Source organism: Schistocerca americana, chromosome 1 (assembly GCF_021461395.2).
Source record: "Schistocerca americana isolate TAMUIC-IGC-003095 chromosome 1, iqSchAmer2.1, whole genome shotgun sequence".
NCBI lineage: Eukaryota > Metazoa > Arthropoda > Insecta > Orthoptera > Acrididae > Schistocerca > Schistocerca americana.
The window spans coordinates 520,006,736-520,026,274 of record NC_060119.1 but is presented as its reverse complement, the minus strand read 5'-3'; the positions used below and the strand labels follow the sequence as shown (position 1 = coordinate 520,026,274).

General features: G+C 41.4%; 2 protein-coding genes across 2 annotated transcripts in view; both read right to left on the bottom strand.

The window, feature by feature from the left end:
• The window catches only part of LOC124605324 (selenoprotein M-like), a 42,099-nt gene that overhangs the window by 22,186 nt on the left and 374 nt on the right, over positions 1–19,539 (bottom strand). The window contains exon 3 of the mRNA XM_047136924.1: positions 18,668–18,737. Coding sequence (XP_046992880.1) covers positions 18,668–18,737 — 70 coding nt within the window. The remainder of the gene's footprint in view (positions 1–18,667; positions 18,738–19,539) is intronic.
• Positions 18,745–19,534, bottom strand: LOC124605318. The gene has a single exon (XM_047136909.1). The coding sequence runs from the start codon at positions 19,509–19,511 to the stop codon at positions 18,792–18,794; it is 720 nt and encodes a 239-aa protein (XP_046992865.1). The 5' UTR covers positions 19,512–19,534; the 3' UTR covers positions 18,745–18,791.

Genomic DNA, 19,539 nt, shown 5'->3' with positions numbered 1-19,539 from the left:
ACTTAGTCAATGTGATCCATTCTATTTTATATCCCTACAAAGTGTTACACACCCAGGTATTTTGAGAAATGGCTGATCCCATCAATGACTCACTGATATTACAGTTATTGGGTACTACTTGTTTTTTCATTTTGTGAAGTGCACAATTTTACATGCACCCATATCAACTTTTTATCAATGCGGAGTCCCCAAAATTGTGACTGTGCAACAGTGTCCATGCACTGGGTACACAAGAAGAGTTCTGGGTCAGGATGGAGCTCAGTATATGACAGATATACATGACTGCCGTTGTTGTGGAAGAAAGCTAGAAGTCATATGAAAGGGTCCAAGCAGAAGCCCTTCAAATGGCACCTTGTACTGGTGTTCAGCCAAGGATACAGATCACGGCTATACCTACTGCAAAAATTTTCAACATATGACGCTGCGGCAAACAATGGTCCATCTGAGGTCACGAGCCCATTGACAGCAATACAGACAAATGTAATGCTCAGCATGGAACCTAGGGGGATTCCACTGTCTACGACCTATGGGGAGATGAGCACTGTACTTTCTCCAAAATGAAAAGATCAGAATAAAAATCTGTAGCAATCCTAGAACGGTCCAGTCACAGAAGATAAGTAAAATGTAATGGCACCAAGCAGAGTTGTATGCCTCACATAGGTTGAAAAAGATTTCAATGAGAGGACAGAAGCTAAAAAAAGCCTGTACAATAACTGTTTCCACCATAACTAGATAGTCACATGTGGATCACCCCACTCCCAGAAACCACATTGATAGAAGGACAGAAGACTCCTGTGTCGAGAACCCAGCATAATTGTTGGGCTATCATATCGCAATTTGTAGAGCAAGTTGGTGAGGTTAATCAGTCGGTAGCTGTTGATGGACATTGGGTTTATGCCCGGGGTAAGAATTGGAATGAAGACAATAGCAGATACCAGTCAGTGAAAGGTTCATCACGCACCTGAGCATCAGGGGTGAAGGGAGGTAGTGGGAAAGTGGAAAAAGGATAGGGGGATGTCATCAACTTGTCTTTTATGTGCGTAGGAGAAGAGATCATAAAGTCAACTGCTGAAAAGGTGCCTTGCGCAGCAATAAAATATATAGAGGTACTGTCATTGAGGAGACACAGATCAAGGTTGGAAAATAATTGGTAAATCTGAAAGTCCCTACCAGATGACATCAGAGCCCCAACAGGGAATGGTGTGTGCTAAAATCCGTAAGTGGGAGAAAAGAGGGAGTGGCGGTGAAGAGCTGTTGGATTAAAGTGGCCATATCAAGGTATGTATCTATCCTGCCCAGGCGCAAATAAACATTGTATCTCTTGGGTTGTTCACACATGCACTGATATTACTTCCCATGTGGTATGGTGGTGATGACATCTATGTAAACTATCACACACCTCCATATACTCTCTCTGGGCTAGAATGGTTCAGTCAGAAAAACGGTTAACTCAAAAGTGTTGGGGAATGGTCATTAGTGCAATGCATTTCTTACAAGAGCAACACAGTTCACAAAATAGGATGACAGCAGTAGTAGTAGTAGTAGTAGTAGTAGTATTCTGGTTAGAGACAGTAATATGCATTGCAGTGCCATTGAATTTTCACAGTAATAGCGTCCTGGTTAGGCATGAGGAGCCAAAGAGAGAGGTCACCCCCAGGATCACTGTCACCATTGGATGTGGAACAACATCTGTGAACACGGAGTCCCCCAAGGAGATGGGACGCTGGCACCTCCATTGTCACCAGAATAGTCTTCTTTTTCTAAGTAACTACTTTAGAGTGTCAGACTCTTATGAGGGTGTATTTGCTGTGAGCATAGGAACTGAAGAGGAGTGGGCAACACTGGGATCACAGTCTATGGCTCTTTTCACTAATGGCTAGTGTCAGACTGCTGGTCTGTAGATTTCCAAGGAGAGGATCCCCTAAAGCAGGCTGTTCCAGCTTGTTGGCTCCGTAGTGAGCCGCGGAGCGCTCCCTGCTCCAGGGAGCTGTGTCGCTCGGTGTGACCATTCGAGTGGGCCGGCACGGCAGGCTGAGGCAGGCGGCAAGGCAAGCGTTTTGATGTGCCAGCTGCGTCTTACAAGATTGACAACCTCATACTCTTAGCTGCTACGACGTGGTGACATGCTACACCAGGAAATACGATGATTAGGAAATAAATAAGAAACAACTTCTTTACAAGAAATTGCATACTAGATCAGAAATATCAGGCGTCAAAGTGTTCGCAGCTTTAATGCAGAGGATGGCCTTCATTGTTGCATCCCGAAGAAACGATTGTTCCTTACTTTGTACTTTTTTCGTTGCTGAGAAAAGCTGCTCACAACAATACGTAGATCCAAACATGCACATGATCTGAGCGGCATTGTTGTGAAGCTTGGTAAATACTTTTTGCTGTAATGGATGATACCATAGTGACAAATCCAACGTGTTGTAGTACCTCTCTTTCAACAAAGTTGAATTTTGCAAATCAATAACCTCCAACTGAAGTGACGGTGACAAGTCATCGGGGGAAATTGAAAAAGGAGTGCTGAACACCTTAAGTTCCATTTCCAAACTAGTGAGTTCTCGGAATCGTGTTTCAAACTACGTGATGAGCTGCTTTAACTATGCTTGGAAATTGCCGAAAGTAGTACCTTCAGGTAGTTTTAAAGAAGCAAGACGATTGAAGGATGTTAAATGTCCATTACTCATCTGCCTCTCAAATAAACGTAACTTTTCCATGAACGCTTTGATCTGGTCGTGCATGTCAACGATTAGCTGCCCTTTGCCCTGAAATGACAGATTTAAATTATTCTGATGCATAGTTATGTCAGCTAGGAACGCGAGGTCTGATATCCATTTTATATCTTTCAGACAACGGATTTCTTCCCCTTTCATTTCGAGAAAAAGGGATATTTCCTCACGAATGGCAAAGAAAACATCAAGAACTTTTCCCCGACTCGGCCAACGAACTATACTGTGGTAAGGTATATCCCCATATTCCGCTTCCATATCTTTCAGGAATCCTTTGAATTGGCGATGATTCATACTTCATTACGCCACCTAGCTCTACTGTTTCAGCACACAGCACATGAAGAGTCAAAATGTCTCTCCCGAATTCGTCCCTCAGTATATTTTTCAAAAGAGAAGCAAAACCTTGGTGACGTACGGTCATTTATAGTGCGCCGTCTGTCGCTACAGAATGGAGTTTATCCCAAGGAAAATTCATATTGTCCACTGATTCACAAACATCTTTAAAAATGTCACGTCCTGTTGCGGTGTAATCGAGTGGTACCACATCCAAGAGTTCTTCAGTTACTTGCAGCTCCATGTCGACACCACGCACAAAGACTTCAAGCTGAGCACAGTCCGATATGTCGGTGCTTTCGTCAAGCGCTAGCGAAAATGCAACAAAGCTCTCCGCCTTTTTCCTGAGCTGTGTCTCTAAATCCGCTGCCATGTCCAGGATTTGACGAGACATTGTTTGCTTCAACAGGTAAACCCCTTCAATTGTCTGCACCTCCCTTGGAAACAAACATTCTGCAACTGCTACCATGCACGATTTTACGAGTGGTCCCACGGAAAACAGCTTGCCACTCGTCGCAATGATGTGAGCGACCCTGTAGCTTGCTCGAATTGCAGATTCAGTAGTGTTTTCTCCGCTCTCATTCGCCTGAAAATTATAAACGCATTACAGAACACGAACTATGTTGCATGTTTTGATACCCTCCGTATTAGGAAACCGTTTTTGAACTTACGTCTCCTGGTATGTCGTTCTTAAGCCTGGCTACCAGTTCTCTGCATGCAACGCCTTCTACCTGATCGTAGTGCGCTGCGTGAAGATGTGTATGACGTTGTTGTATATTGTACCTCTTCGCAGAATTAAATACTTTATGACATACAAGACAATGCGGACGACCATCCCTCTCAATCAATAGAAAGGTATCTTCCAATAGAGGTACAGGGCTCCCGCGGCTAGTCATAGCTGTCATTGAACACGGATTATTGCGTCAGTTGCGGCTGCATGCGTCCAGGGGGCAGTGAGTTCACTTTCCCCCTCCACGCGGGCTCCAAACTGCCGCAGTGAGCGCTCCAGCTCCCTGGAGCCTGGTTGGAACAGCCTGCCCTAAAGGGATCCTTGTCACCAGTAGATGTCAGTGGAGGATATGGCTGGTCTGGATGTCGGAAGTTTAGGACCCCAAAGATGTCTACTTGCATGGCTACTGGAGGCCGATTTTAAGGGGATGGACGGAGTAAGTACTCTATGTACTGCCAATGACGTGGTCACAATATTGTCAAATGCAATAATGCTAGTATAGGATATAAATGGTCAAGCTTCTTACAGGTTCAAAACATGATAAGTTCCTTGATTTTACATTCCTTCATTAGGGTACCATGTACCAGTGATCATGGAGGGCGATCATCTCTATAACTGAATGGCAGTTGATCATGTGGTGAGTTTTCAAGAAGCAGCTGACTACAATCTCCACAAACTGCATTGTTCCAGCAATGGGAAGACAAGCCTGATGTCTTGGTGTATTAAGGCGTAGCATAGTATAGGAAATACGGCTCCATGTCACATACATGATATACAAATCAGAAGCCTCACTTCCCCCACTTTTCATATAATCCCTCATCCATATGCAGTGTCAAGTCACAGAGAGAAATTTAACATCCAGGCTGTTAGGGAATGTTGCAAAGAAACATTACAAAGTTTTTCACAAGAGAGTAACATTCAGGACTGGGTAGGATTTGAAGTTTTAACACAGAATCACTTAATACAGTACTGAAGAAGACATTTGTCTTGATACATTTTCAATATTGTCTACAAGGAGAGTAACAGACAGAAAGGATCCTCCATCAAAAACTGAAAGAAGTGCCACTCTTCAGTTCACTTTATTTTGCTTTCCTTCTTTGGAATGGCTAGGGTTGTAGCAATATGCCTTAAAGAATTCAGCCAAGTGGGATTAGCCGAGCGGTCTAAGGCGCTGCAGTCATGGACTGTGCGGCTGGTCCCGGCGGAGGTTCGAGTCCTTAGGATAATTTAGGTTAAGTAGTGTGTAAGCTTAGGGACTGATGACCTTAGCAGTTAAGTCTCATAAGATTTCACACACACACACACACACACACACACACATACACACACATATATATATATATATATATATAATGGAAGGAAACATTCCACGTGGGAAAAATTATATATAAAAACAAAGATGAGGTGACTTACCGAACAAAAGCGCTGGCAGGTCGATAGACACACAAACATACACACAAAATTCAAGCTTTCGCAACAAACTGTTGCCTCATCAGGAAAGAGGGAAGGAGAGGGGAAGACGAAAGGAAGTGGGTTTTAAGGGAGAGGGTAAGGGGTCATTCCAATCCCGGGAGCGGAAAGACTTACCTTAGGGGGAAAAAAGGACAGGTATACACTCGCACACACGCACATATCCATCCACGTATATATATATATATATATATATATATATAAAGAAATCAGGTCTGTTTGAAGAGATTACCATGGTCTCATAGCCACTGGTTGATAACTTTGGTCTTTTCACTGCATGAAATATCCATCACGATGCCACTTACTCCAAACAAGGGCTCTCACCATGGGCATTGCTGAGGCAGAGCATTGGCCATCTCTGATGACAGCCATTGCTCGGAGTCCCAATGCCCTAAACAGATGGGCACCTACTTCTTAGCATGCGCAAAAGGGAGGTAAAACCTGACATCAATAGCGGGTGCCCTGCCTTGTTGGGGCTACCACTGTATAGATGCCTGGCAACCCCCACATGGACTTGCTACCATGGTAGGTACTGGATGACATCCCCCTTATGGCCTGCACTTCTGTAAAAAATTTTGGAATCATGGAGGTCAAGCTCAGTTATTGGGAACGAACATGAGTTAATCAAAAAAGTAGGAAAAAAACAAATATACGCATAAATAAATCAAAGTAGGAAAAGCCATAACTGATGTTATACAAACAAGCTAGGTTGTTGCGAGGAAATATATCCTAGAGACTTTGTCTGAGAAAATATGCAGTTAGAGAGTGAGAATGCAACACAGGAAAAAAAGATGTACAGCAACTGCTTGGAGTCCGTGCTTGCTGTGCATGCACTCTCAGAAAGAGATGTGAACAGCATATTTTTTGGGGGGTGTGGGAAGACATTAGCATTAGGGTTGTTATTCATAATCTGCTAAAGATTTCCAAAAATGCATTAGGATTGTTATTTGTATCTGCTCAAGATTTCCAAATATTTACAAGGAGACATCTTACTTTGCTTCAGTTTGACTTGAGCCAGCATGTGGATTGTTAGGGTCATGTCAAGATATAATTATGGCTCCATGTCACAAGTAACAAAGATTTAATTTGATTTTACTGAGAGATATTGTGTATAGCACAGGCTGCTGACTGTGTACTGTATGTAATTACGAAACTTAACAATTTATCAAGCTTAGAAACATTGCTAGTACAATAAAATTTCTGTAAAGACATCTTTGAATTCTAATTTTGTTAAACAATGAGACCAGCCACACAATGACTGGCCACCTGTTGTTGTTGTGTTTCTGACTATTTCCAACTGAAGGTACAAAAACAAGTCGATAACGTTTGGAGAAGGCCATAACCCATCCAGCACCATCTCAAGGATAAAACATACAGGTGCTGTCAGCCACAAATGTCCCCCCCCCCCCCCCCATGGTATAAGCTTGCAAGGTAGGTGCCTCTACAATGTAACTGACAGGTATGTGTAGTTGTTTTCTATAGGGACAGTTGAGTGGGGGGAGCTTGCAATGCTAACAAGGTTCAAACAATTTTCAACAAGAATACAGTTATTTTTCATATATGGTCAGCAGTGACTCACCAGATTATGGTGAATTAAACAGAACTACTTTAAAACATATTTTTGAGAATTTGAGAAGGTACAATAGGAATTTGCTAAGAGAAACAATTGAAAACAATAAGAGCAAAAATAAAAACACAACAGAAACTTGACATCCTGAGTTAGGATCGCAAATGGCCCAGTAACGATCAGTGGGGAGGAGATTTAACTTGCATCAGATGATTTCTTTAAAGGTTTGTTAGTTCAAGAGATGAATCAGAAAACATGTTAATTAATGATGTCATTCTACAGGCAATGATAGAAGAAGTTTATAAAGCCATTCAAGGTACAAGGAAAGGAAAAGCATCTGGAGATGAGCAAGTTAGTAGAAATACAAATTACAACTGCAAAATTGTTTGCAAAAGTCCATGAAAACAATTGTGTCATTCTAGAACGAAATTTCACTCCGCAGTGGAGTATGAGTTGATTTCAAACTTCCTAGCAAAAAACTGTCTGCCAGACTTGGAACATTTGGCTTTCATGGGTGAGTGCTCTACTGGCAGATCTATCCAAGCACATTGTGAGTGGATACTCAAAAACGGAATAACATGACTTATGTAGTACGCATGGGTGGACCTTGTGCAGTACACATTTCTGCCGCAAGGCGTATATACCATGGCTCAGTGCCAGTTCAATGCCGCCAGTGGTGTTGACCTGGCTTGTTCCATTCAACTGCGGGGATTGTTTTTGCTAGCATTGTTTTGTTCTTGTTTTCTTTTTTTTATGATGGCAAGTTATTGTTTTCTATGCAGCAAAAATGCTGCTGAAAGTGTTTTACTGTTGAAAACAGCTCACCAAGATGACGCTATGGGTATATTCAAGTGTATGAGTGACTTGCTTCAAGTAAAAAATGGAGACATGTTGATTGATGACAAACCTCGTTCTGGGCATTCAACTGGCCAAATCAACGAAAATATTGACCAAGTTCAAGAGCTTGTACTCACAGACCATTATAAGGATATTGCACAAAAGTGCTCGCCTAAAAAAGACCCAATTTGTGACAACACACAACCCTATACACAGCCATCTGTGTTAAGACAGTTTTCGGCTAAAAATGGCATGGTTCTGCTGCCCCACATACCTTACTAACCTGACCTGACTCCATGCGACTTTTTCTTATTTTCACGCGCGAAAAGGGGCATGAAAGGACACCAATTTGACAACACTGAAGAAGCCATTTCTACAGGCGACTACAAAAAATGTTTTGAACAGTGGAAGCAGCAGTGGGACAAATGTATCACACACAAAGAAAGAAAATATGTTATGTGGACATGCGTCCGGAAATGCTTACTTTCCATGTTAGAGCTCATTTTATTACTTCTCTTCAAATCACATTCATCATGGAATGGAAACACACAGCAACAGAACGTACCAGCGTGACTTCAAACACATTGTTACAGGAAATGTTCAAAATGTCCTCCGTTAGCGAGAATACATGCATCCACCCTTCGTCACATGGAATCCCTGATGCGCTGATGCAGCCCTGGAGAATGGCGAATCGTATCACAGCCATCCACAGTACGAGACAAAGAATCTCTACATTTGGTACCGGGGTTGCGTAGACAAGAGCTTTCAAATGCCCCCATAAATGAAAGTCAAGAGGGTTGAGGTCAGGAGAGCGTGGAGGCCATGGAATTGGTCCACCTCTACCAATCCGTCGGTCACCGAACCTGTTGTTGAGAAGCGTACGAACACTTGGACTGAAATGCGCAGCAACTCCATTGTGCATGAACCACATGTTGTGTCATACTTGTAAAGGCACATGTTCTAGCAGCACACGTAGAGTATCCCACATGAAATCATGATAACGTGCTCCATTGAGTGTAGGTGGAAGAACATGGGGCCCAATCAAGACATCACCAACAATGCCTGCCCAAACGTTCACAGAAAATCTGTGTTGATGACGTGATTGCACAATTGCGTGCAGATTGTCGTCAGCCCATACATGTTGATTGTGAAAATTTACAATTTGATCACATTGGAATGAAGCCTCATCCGAAAAGAGAACATTTGCACTGAAATGAGGATTGACACATTGTTGGATGAACCATTCGCAGAAGTGTACCTGTGGAGGCCAATCAGCTGCTGATAGTGCGTGCACACGCTGTACTGCACGAAGAATTGCCTCGTCCATTGCAGGTGTCCTCGTCGTTCTAGGTCTTCCCCAGTCGTGAGTCATAGGCTGGAATGTTCCGTGCTCCCTAAGACGCTGATCAATTGCTTTGAACGTCTTCCTGTCGGGACACCTTCATTCTGGAAATCTGTCTCGATACAAACGTACCGTGCCACGGCTATTGCCCCGTGCTAATCCATACATCAAATGGGCATCTACCAACTCCGCATTTGTAAACATTGCACTGACTGCAAAACTATGTTCGTGATGAACACTAACCTGTTGATGCTACGTACTTATGTGCTTGATGCTAGTACTGTAGAGCAATGAGTCGCATGTGAACACAAGCACCGAAGTCAACATTACCTTCCTTCAATTGGGTCAACTGGCGGTGAATCGAGGAAGTACAGTACATACTGACGAAACTAAAATGAGCTCTAAAATGGAGATTAAGCGTTTCCGGACACATGTCCACATAACATCTTTTCCTTATTTGTGTGTGAGGAATGTTTCCTGAAAATTTGGCCGTACCTTTTTGTAACACCCTGTGTGTATATGTGTACCATCTCATATACAACCCTCCACAGCTTTACCTCCACCATTACCTTCTCTCCTACATTCCAAACTTCTACGAAGTTTTCCTGAATACCTTGTGCAATTAGCATTCCTGGAAGAAAAGATACTGCAGAAAATTGGCTTCGCCACAATATACGGGCTTATTTCTGGAATGAATTTTCAAATTGTGAGCATCAATTTGAAACCTCCTAGAAAATCAAAATGGTTTTGAAATTTATTTATTTATAAATTAAAATTACAATCCCCAGTGTCCACTAAAATTCACCATGTCGGCAAACATTTGTTTGTCACATCATCCTTGTGTGATCCGTCTTGTCTTACTTGGCAGTCTGCTACCATCATGCAGTTGTGTTGTTCACTTGCTGCTGGAGTTTATTCTTTGTGTTATAAGTGTGTGTGTGTGTGTGTGTGTTTTGTGTGTGTGTGTGTGTGTGTGTGTGTGTGTGTGTGTGTGTGTTCGGTAAGTCTTGTTTACAAATGAAATATATCAGGTGCCTCTACTCTGGGTCATAAGGTTCATTTTCTCTGGTGTTTCGGCAGATATTTGCAATTCCATTTTGCTTTCGATTGATGCTGGGCATTGCATGAAAGACGTAATGAGCAGTATTTGTTTGGGCTGACTCTTGCTACATGTTGCAAAAAAGAAATTGCAAATATCAGCTGAAACAACAGAGAAAATGCACCTGATGACCCTTAGGAGAAACAGCCTATGTAGAGAAGGGGTCACTAGCAGAAAGACCTACAGATTATCATTGTTTTGTAAAAATAGGAGCTAGCTCTCAATATAAACCAATTTAATGTACAGCTCATACTGTTTGAATACCACAAAACTCACATATCATGACTCTATAAATGTGAATTACAAGCATAAGTCAATAAATTTTCATTCTAATTGTCTTCAGGTTGGCAGTATTGCTTAGTACACTCATCGGCTGCTAGATGGCACCATTTCCTTTGCTTGTGGCAAGTTTCAGCATAGTCACATCACTTCGCTTTGCACTCTTGCAAAGTTGACATTGTGTCACTCTCTGTGGGTCGACAGAAGCATCCGATCCCACACGTCGGCTTTGACCCATGACGTAAGGGTGTTGTGGTGTGTGACGTCATGACGGCGTGGAGTTTGGTTTGTGTGTGTGGCGTGTTTCCAGATGTCGTGTTGTGGTTCGTTGTGCCCTCTGGTGGTATGTTAAGGGCTTTCGTTTGTGTGGTGTAATGGGCTCAGTTTGCTCTTGCTCATTATACAGAAATGTTCGAGTGTTGGTTGTGTTTGTAGTGGAATTCGTTTCAGTGAGTTAACGATTTTGTGGTTTTGTGTGAAGGTTAATTTACTGTTGTTCGCTTTATGTTGTGTAGTAATCTTAGTAAATTAATCGGTTGCGGTTTTTCTTCAGGAATTGATATGAAGGATAAAATTAATAGCGTGCATCTGAGGGAAATTATGGGGAACACCACTTTGGAACTGATAAAGTTTCTGCAGCTGTTCAGTTTAATTGCCAAGGTCGTGAAGTGCTCTATTTTCAGATGCATTTTCTTCATATAGGGGGTTGGGTGAGAGGGGATTAAATCATTTAATCGTTAACCATAGCTTAGAGTTCAAAAATTATGAGACGAGGGCTTGCACAAATACAATAGAGGGGTTGTGGGGGGCTGTTAAGTCAGTTCTTGGAAGGGGGAAGAGGAACTCTTCCAACTTTCAGTCTCATTTAGATGAGTACTGTTGGCGGAAGAGTGTCCCTGAGGGCTATTGTGTTTTTCGGGTTTTTTAAGGGCTGTTAGTAAAATGTATAGGACAAAGGTGGTTGGTTAGGGTGGTTTATTTCGTGTTAGAGTGTGGGGGGGAGGGGGGGGGGGGGAGTGTGTTGGTTTGTGTTATAGTTGTGAAGGATCTATTTTGTTGAAGTTTTTGTTGAGTTGTAATGTGTGATTGAGATTTTTGTTTATGGGTTTTTTATTATGGGGTGAGGGGGGAGGTTGGGTTGGTGGGGGGGATTGAGGTGTGAGTGGGTTGGGTCTTTCTTTTGGTTGAGTATTTTTTCGTTGTTTGTGTGTGTGTGTGTGTGTGTGTGTGTGTGTGTGTGTGTGTGTGTGTGTGTGTGTGGTGGCCTAGTTTGTAGCACCGGAACTTTTTTGTGGTAAGTTTTTATTCTTTTGTTTTTAGTGTATGTGCTGTGTGTTGGGGTCGAGGGAAGTGTTTTATAGAAATGTGTGGCTGTGAATGTTGGTATTGGTATCGGGAGATTTTTTTTAGCTGTATAGGTCAAGGGAAGTGTTCGATCCCAACGTGTGGCTGTGAATGTTGGTATCGGGAGATGTTTTTGAGCTACATAGGTCAAGGGAAGTGTTTGATCCTAATCTGTGGGATCGGGAGCTGCTGTTGTGCTATATAGGTCAAGGGAAGTGTCCGATTCCAGAAGATATTGTGTTTAGTGGTATTTGGGGAGTTTTGTGATGTCAGTTTTTTTCGTCGTTTTGTGTGGTTTTGTATGGGGTTGGTGTCTAAATTTGTTTATATTTAGTTTGTCCCCCCCCAACCCCCCCCCCCCCCCCCCCCCATTTCCCGCACTTGTCCCGTTACTGTCATTAGGTTTTTTGTGGAACGTGTGTGTGTTTGTATTTTCCTCTTCATAATGTGTACGTAACGGCTTTATATGTGCCATATTGGAATCGTGGTTTATGGTGGTTCCCACCATATTTGTGACATCATGGGTCAAAGCAGACGGGTGGGATCGGATGCTTCCGTACTTCCCTCTCTGTTTACACCAATGAAAAACAGTGTTCTGTAATCTGCTTTTTTTGAGTACTGGAGGTGTACCAGGAGCTGAATTCAACTTGCAACACAATATGAGACAAATTGTGCAATATGGTCAATATTTGATGAGAGCAAGGTGTTTACCAGTGCGCCAAGCAATTCAAAAGCGCTTTGAACAAGCATAGAGAACAAGGACACACGAAGACATCAAATCAATCCATTATTGATGCTAACATTGAGCCATGTCTATTACTTGATTTTGTATAACTGTAAGTCTCAACTCTTCTGCCAGAAGACAGAGCCTCTAGCTCCGAAAGCTTGTAAAAGTTAAACCATTTTGCGTATGTGTTCCCCTGCTGCTGCAGGGTTAGTAAATTTTTTATGTACCCATTCACATTATATTATCAATAACTGATTATTTTCGTTGATAAGTAACTGTTGATGAAGTGGGAAACTAAATATACACTAGCCATGCTTCTGCAAATAACACCATCCATAACAGGCTCAGCTTTCACAGTGTGTACCACATCAGTTTCAAAACAGCTCAATGGAGAGAGAGAGAGAGAGAGAGAGAGAGAGAGAGAGAGAGAGAGAGAGAGAGTGTGTATCTTTTAACAGTTATTGGACTGTTGTGTTTTTGAAAGCGATCATCACTGGAGACTGTAAAAAATGATCTCATTGTACCTTTTATGCTGTTGTCACAATAAATTCTCAAATATCAAAATGAAACAGTTCCAGCCACACATGAAAATTATACTGTAAGGTAAATTGATTGCCAATTGGTCTGCTTCATATAGTCAACGAGGTAATGGTTCTACGTGAATATTAATAAGCAAGAAATGAGGTGCTATATTTTGAGTACTGAAATTGCAACCATTTGATATTCTTCAAATGTAATTCGCCGTTACATTGGATCATCAAAAATTGCCTTAATTTTCACATTTTCCAAATTTCATTCTATGTTTTTGGACTGTAGGTAGCACAGCTCAAGCGCTTGATAGGTAGGAGGGTGAAAATCTGATTGCAAGTTAGCAAAACAAACGAATTTAAATTCACGAGAAAAAGGTCTACTATCATGTGTCACAATAGAGAAATCTCTTGTGAAGTTTTTGGATTTTTACTGTTGTTTTTTCCCCAATTAACTTTCTGAAATAGTCTCCTATTCATCTTTGTCTGTGCCAATGGCCAATTTAGGTCCCCTATTAGATTCAATAAAAGTAAAATGTAAAGCTAGCATCAATCCAAAGTTTACAAGGAGCACCATTGTTCTTCAATAGACACAGTGATCATGGAGGTGGCCTTTGTCCTCTTACATTTGAACTGACGTACCCAGCCAGTTACAGAGGGGCCAACAGTTTAGTATGGTCAGAGCCATGGCATAGCTTGATGTTTTTTTACAAACACTAATTGATGTGAGAAGTGAAATAAACAATAAGTGACTATAAAAATCTATGGACAGACTAAAGACTGAACCCCTGTACATTTCTATTTAGACCTAGTGTCACGATGAGCCACACTAGAAATCATCTTAGGACAAGAAATCCATCTATGGGTCTACATGCATAGTAGCTAGTGGTATTATTACAAGGTTACACTTGCACCATAATTTCCACTAATATAAACCAAGCACATTAATGTATTTCAATCAAATACGTCTGCATGGAGGGTAAAAATCGTAGAGGGAGACCAAGAGATGAATACACTAAGCAGATTCAGAAGGATGTAGGTTGCAGTAGGTACTGGGAGATGAAAAAGCTTGCACAGGATAGAGTAGCATGGAGAGCTGCATCAAACCAGTCTCAGGACTGAAGACCACAACAACAACAACAACAACAACGTCTGCATGGATCAGAATTTTAAAATGTCTATAAATATTGTCATGCCACTAATTTGGATGATAATCACACAGCAGTCCAAGTGAAGTGCTGGCAAACAGTGAACAGAGTAGTGTCAAATACCACATAGGAGAAACTGAATGACTAAACAGCATTCTCAATCACAAAAACTCACTCTAACGTGTCATTATGTTCCAAGACAAAGTTTTTCGAATTTCATTTAACAAATACCATGAATTATATAGGACCCTGAAACATTTCTACAAATACCTGTTTACTTCACACTCACTGTACGAAATACTCTATTGCTTCCCCATACAAAAGGACAAAAAGTGCATACAAAAGTTGCTTTAGCTAGAACAAATAATTAATTTACTTAATAATAGTAATAATCCAGAATGCTTACCTTATGCCGAAGGTATCATTAGTGTGTCACTTTGAGGAGGGTGTTTCAGTCTTACAAAAGACTTCAATGACAGAGAATATTTTACAAAAAGGTGAGTAGCCTGGTTATGAAAGAGAACTTATCAACTTTTTGCGTGTACTGAAGATTGTGATACTGGCATTCCGAATTTAACAATGATATACAGAAGACAGAAGCGTCCGATTCCACCAGTCTGCTTTGAACCATGACGTCGCCAATATGGCGGTAACAACCATTCACCATGGCTTTAATATTGCGCCTATGACGTTATTATGTAAACATGACAACAAAAGTGAAAATAAATTGAAAAACCACCACACACATCTTCTTCCAAAAATATAGTCAAACTAACAGGACAAGTGTGGGAAATTGGGGATTTTTGGGTGGGGACAAACTGAATATAAACACACACCAACGTACCACATGACAAAATAAAACTCCCAACTTCCACTACACACAATATCCTCTGGAATCGGTCAGTTCCCTTCACCTATACAACTCAACCGCAATTGTCGATACCACATTATAAAACTCCAAAAATTACACCACAGTCACAAATATTGGTACCACAAAAACAACACCTAGACAAACAAAATTGGAATTGAACACTTCCCTTGACCTATATAGCTCAACAGCAGCTCACAATACCAAATCACCAATACCACCAACCAAACAACTCAGAAGTACTCCACTAACTACCATAACATGCAAAAATACACCGAAAAGAATGATTACTTACCACAAAAAAATTCAAGCTCTGTACTCTAGGTCAGCCACTACAATCACACACAGCCACACACACAGCCCATAAAGTTGCAAAAATTTGGTGAGGGACAAAGCACTGTCCCTCATCTCTGCACGAAAATGCACACTGTTGAACTTATCCGTCATATCCTCCATACCTAACTAAGGTAGCAACAAATTAATTTAAACAAATTCACACATGACATACAGCAAACAGCACTACAATAACTTAGACACAACAAAAACTAAATTGTTAACTCATTTAAACAAATTCCTGTTGAAGCACAGTCAAAAACAATACCTCAAGGTTCAAGCAGTAACACAAAAATGAACCCAATACACCACATAACACGCAATCAATAAACACATCACCAGAGGGCACCACTGACCGCAAGAAAATGACACCTATAAACACGCCACACTCATAAACTAAACTTGGGGCTGTCGTGATGTCACACACCACAACAGCCTTAAATCACAGGTCATCAAAGCCGATGGGTGGGATTGGACGCTTCCATTGACCCCACCACTGATACTGTATTTTCTGTAAATGCAGAATGTAGTGACACACTGATCTTTAACATAGCCCACAAGATCTACATTAGACTGTGAGATCATAGTTTTGTTTGGCAGCAAGTGGCAAAGCCATCATATGTGTCACAACCACCATTGTCCCCATCAAAAACCCTGCTTCTCCTGGAATAGTACTCCTGAAAAGTGTTTTACAATTTGATTGCCTTTTTTGTGCCACAATATGAACACTGCAATCACAGAGAAGCTACCAAAACTGTTTGTGTGCCTTTGGACAGTAGAGCAGCTGAAGAGTATGAGTTACTGAAAATAATCTGTACCTGACCTGACACCTTTATTATTCATTAACAACAGCTGTCAGTATTTTCTTATTCAATTAATGAAAAATAGTCTTCTGAAAACTGAGACAAAATGGCTGACCTCACTAAGGCACATTTACTGGGAATACCTTCCATTTTCCATAGTTTATCTATGATATGGGCTGACACACACACACACACACACACACACACACACACACACACCAGCAACCAGAAATGTAGGAGGAAACAAAATGAAACTTCACATGTTGAAAGGGTATGTGACGTAATTTCAGTGATCACAAAATCGAGTCCAATTTACACATAACGTGGCAGTATTATCCACTTATTATCAATATGACATTACACTGCCTCTGTTCCACATGAATGAATTGAGTTGGTTGGGAATGATTTCATAAAGCCATTGTGCTGAAACAAGCTGCTCACAGGTGTCCTTGATATCCTGGATATTGGGACGAGGACAGCGCTGAAATCTGACATGTGTCATGTGGAAAGGGATCGTCCTGTTGAAATACTACAGCATGAAAGACAGCACATGAAGTCACAGGATGTCGGTGACATACCTTTGTGCCATTGGAGACCCCTCCAACCAGCTGTGATCTGGCTCCCACACCATATCTGTCTCTCACCATCTCACAAAAACATTTGAAGGGTATCTCTTCACAGATTGACAACATACTCACCAATGATGGTTACCTGTGGTAGTGTAGAACTGCAATTCATTACTGAACACAATGTGATACCACTCATTGGCAGCCCATGCTTCCCAGACATAGCACCACTCCAAACGCAGCTGTTTCACACTGTGGTCTTAACAGCAGCCTACCTGGTCCAGCTGCTGAATGTTATAGGGAATCCATTACTTGTTCTCAGATGGTGGACAGAGATGTGAAGGGATTATGATGTACCTGCTGCACAATACAGCAATCCTTCCTGTCATGATGTCAATCGGAACATTGATGATGAGTATGCCCGCCCTCACATTCTCTCGCAGGCTATTATCTGGCACATAAAATTGCCCAGCAAATCTAGATACTGCATGATTCAATTATGCACACAAATGAGGCCCCTCATACACTCTTAATAGTGCTGCCTCACTCAATTACGTGGCATCTCCATGTCCTTTTATATCTACATATATACTTTGAAGGCCACTATTTGGTGCATGGCAGAGAGTACTTTATACCACTGCTAGTCATTCCTTTTCCTGTACAAAAGGCAAATGGAATGAGGAGAAAAAAACAACTGTCTATATGCTTCCATACAAGCTCCACTTTCTCTTGTCTTGTCCTCGTGGCCCTCACAGTAAGCCACAAATCCTGGTTTTCTTCCTGTGGTATCCATTATAGACGAGCTACACTTTCCTAAAATTCTCCCTATACACTGAAGCCAAATATTTGCTTCCTCTACCACTGACATCAAATGCTCATCCTGTTTCATATTGCTTTGCAACATTACCTATACCTAGATATTTAATCGACATGACTGTGCAAGTAGCACACCACACACTATTTGAACAGTGAAGGATTATTTTCCCTCCTCATCTCCACTAACTTACGTTTTTCTACTTTACAGCAGGCTGCCATTAATCACAAAATTTAGAAATTTTGTTGAAGTCATCTTGTATCCTTATACAGTCACTCAATGATGATACTTTCCCAAATACTACAGTGTTATCAGCAAATAGTTGCAGAATACTCTTCACTCTATACATCAGATAATTTATGTGTGCAGGGAGAGCCTTCACAGTGATCACTCAACATCTAACACCGTTCATGCCCTTTATGTAATACTCTACCAAGCATGATAACATTAAACATGAACAATGGCAATTAATGTACTCTGGTTGCCATTCTGCTGGTCTATGAGCATTGCAACTCTGACTGTTTTTACGTACCTGCCATTAAGTGGATGCATGTATGAAGTTACACTAAGATCTGACCATGTCTTCTGGGCACTTTCATCCTTTTTTGTCAGGCTCTGTATGTAAATAATATTCATCAAAATACTCACCAGAGTCTCATACACAATCTAATGTAAGTTTCCCGAATTTACCTTGCAGCTTTAGCTTTTATGCCAAAAGGTGCATTAAATATGGCGTGAAAATATAAACCTATGTCATTAAGTAAAGCTGTTGCCACAACCTTTCTATGGCATTCACGTTCATTAGCTTCACCACCTTTTAACCAAATAAGCACTTTCTGGCGTAATCAAGACATCAGGCTATGCTACAACTCAGCCGTCACCACAATCAAGATTTCCAGAAGAGAGTGGGGGAGGAGGCTCCAGTCAATGCCACACTCATACTCGTAACACTCGTTACACTACACTACACTAACGTGCAGTATTTGTTCACTGCTGAAACGACCAACGTGAAGTAAAAACATAATGCCACTGAGGTAATAAGTGGATTTTCAACAGGCGAAATTAGTAGGGGGTACCCACTGCAGCAACACGGCAACTTGTCAGTGTGAGATTTGCCAATTAATTAATGTAAGCATCATCACACTTACCTGATCAAATTTGTTTAGTAATATAAGCTCCGGCGATGCCCCCGGCACCGATTTGAAGGTCACATCTTCGCTGCAGGTAAGTTAAGGAACTTAACTGTCTTCCAGTTTAGCGAAAATCAAAGGTTCAGTTGTTCCCAAAAGATTTATACAGATCGTACGTAGACGCCATGGCAAAGTTATCTTTCATTGCACACATAGGTGCAAGCGTTGCCTTACTTTTCCTTACAGTCCACACAGTTTGCACTTCAGTGTCCCTGGTGTACCGATTTTGACCTTCCCCCTTAGTTAAATAATCGTATAACTCATTGTCCTCTGCAATACGCTGCCCTTCCTCGAAATCTCTTTCTGCTACTGTGCTAGGTACATCCAAAAGAAAAAACGTCAGAGTTTCGCGCATACGAATTACTATTTTGTCTGGCAACGCAAGTTCGGCCACTCGTTTATCTTCTGCATCTATCTTCTTTCCGTACAACATATCCACGGAATTAGCCTTTTGTTCGCAAGTCTGAAAATCTAATCTCCCATTCTCTGGCTGTTTCTGAGGCAATGCATACTCCGCTGAATACGAATCGGTAGTTTCTTTCAGAGAAGGAGCTCTAGATACTGTTAGAGTTCCAGCTTTTCGTCGCGAAATCACGTCATGAGATACGTCTGGTTGTATGTATTCACTGCCAAATACGTCTTCAATATCAACAAATAATGGTTCCGGGGTAACATCTATACCGTCAATCAATATTCTAGGTCTGGATTTTGGAACTGAAATTACCGAACATTCACTACCGCTACCGGAGGAGGCTGTTAACGTACTTGAATAACGACGCCCTTTAGTTCTGAGCGAAAACATTTCAATCAATACTACAATTCTAACAAAA

Excerpts from the sequence above, each read along its gene's own strand:
- LOC124605318 (XM_047136909.1), bottom strand. The coding sequence starts at position 19,511 with ATGTTTTCGCTCAGAACTAAAGGGCGTCGTTATTCAAGTACGTTAACA.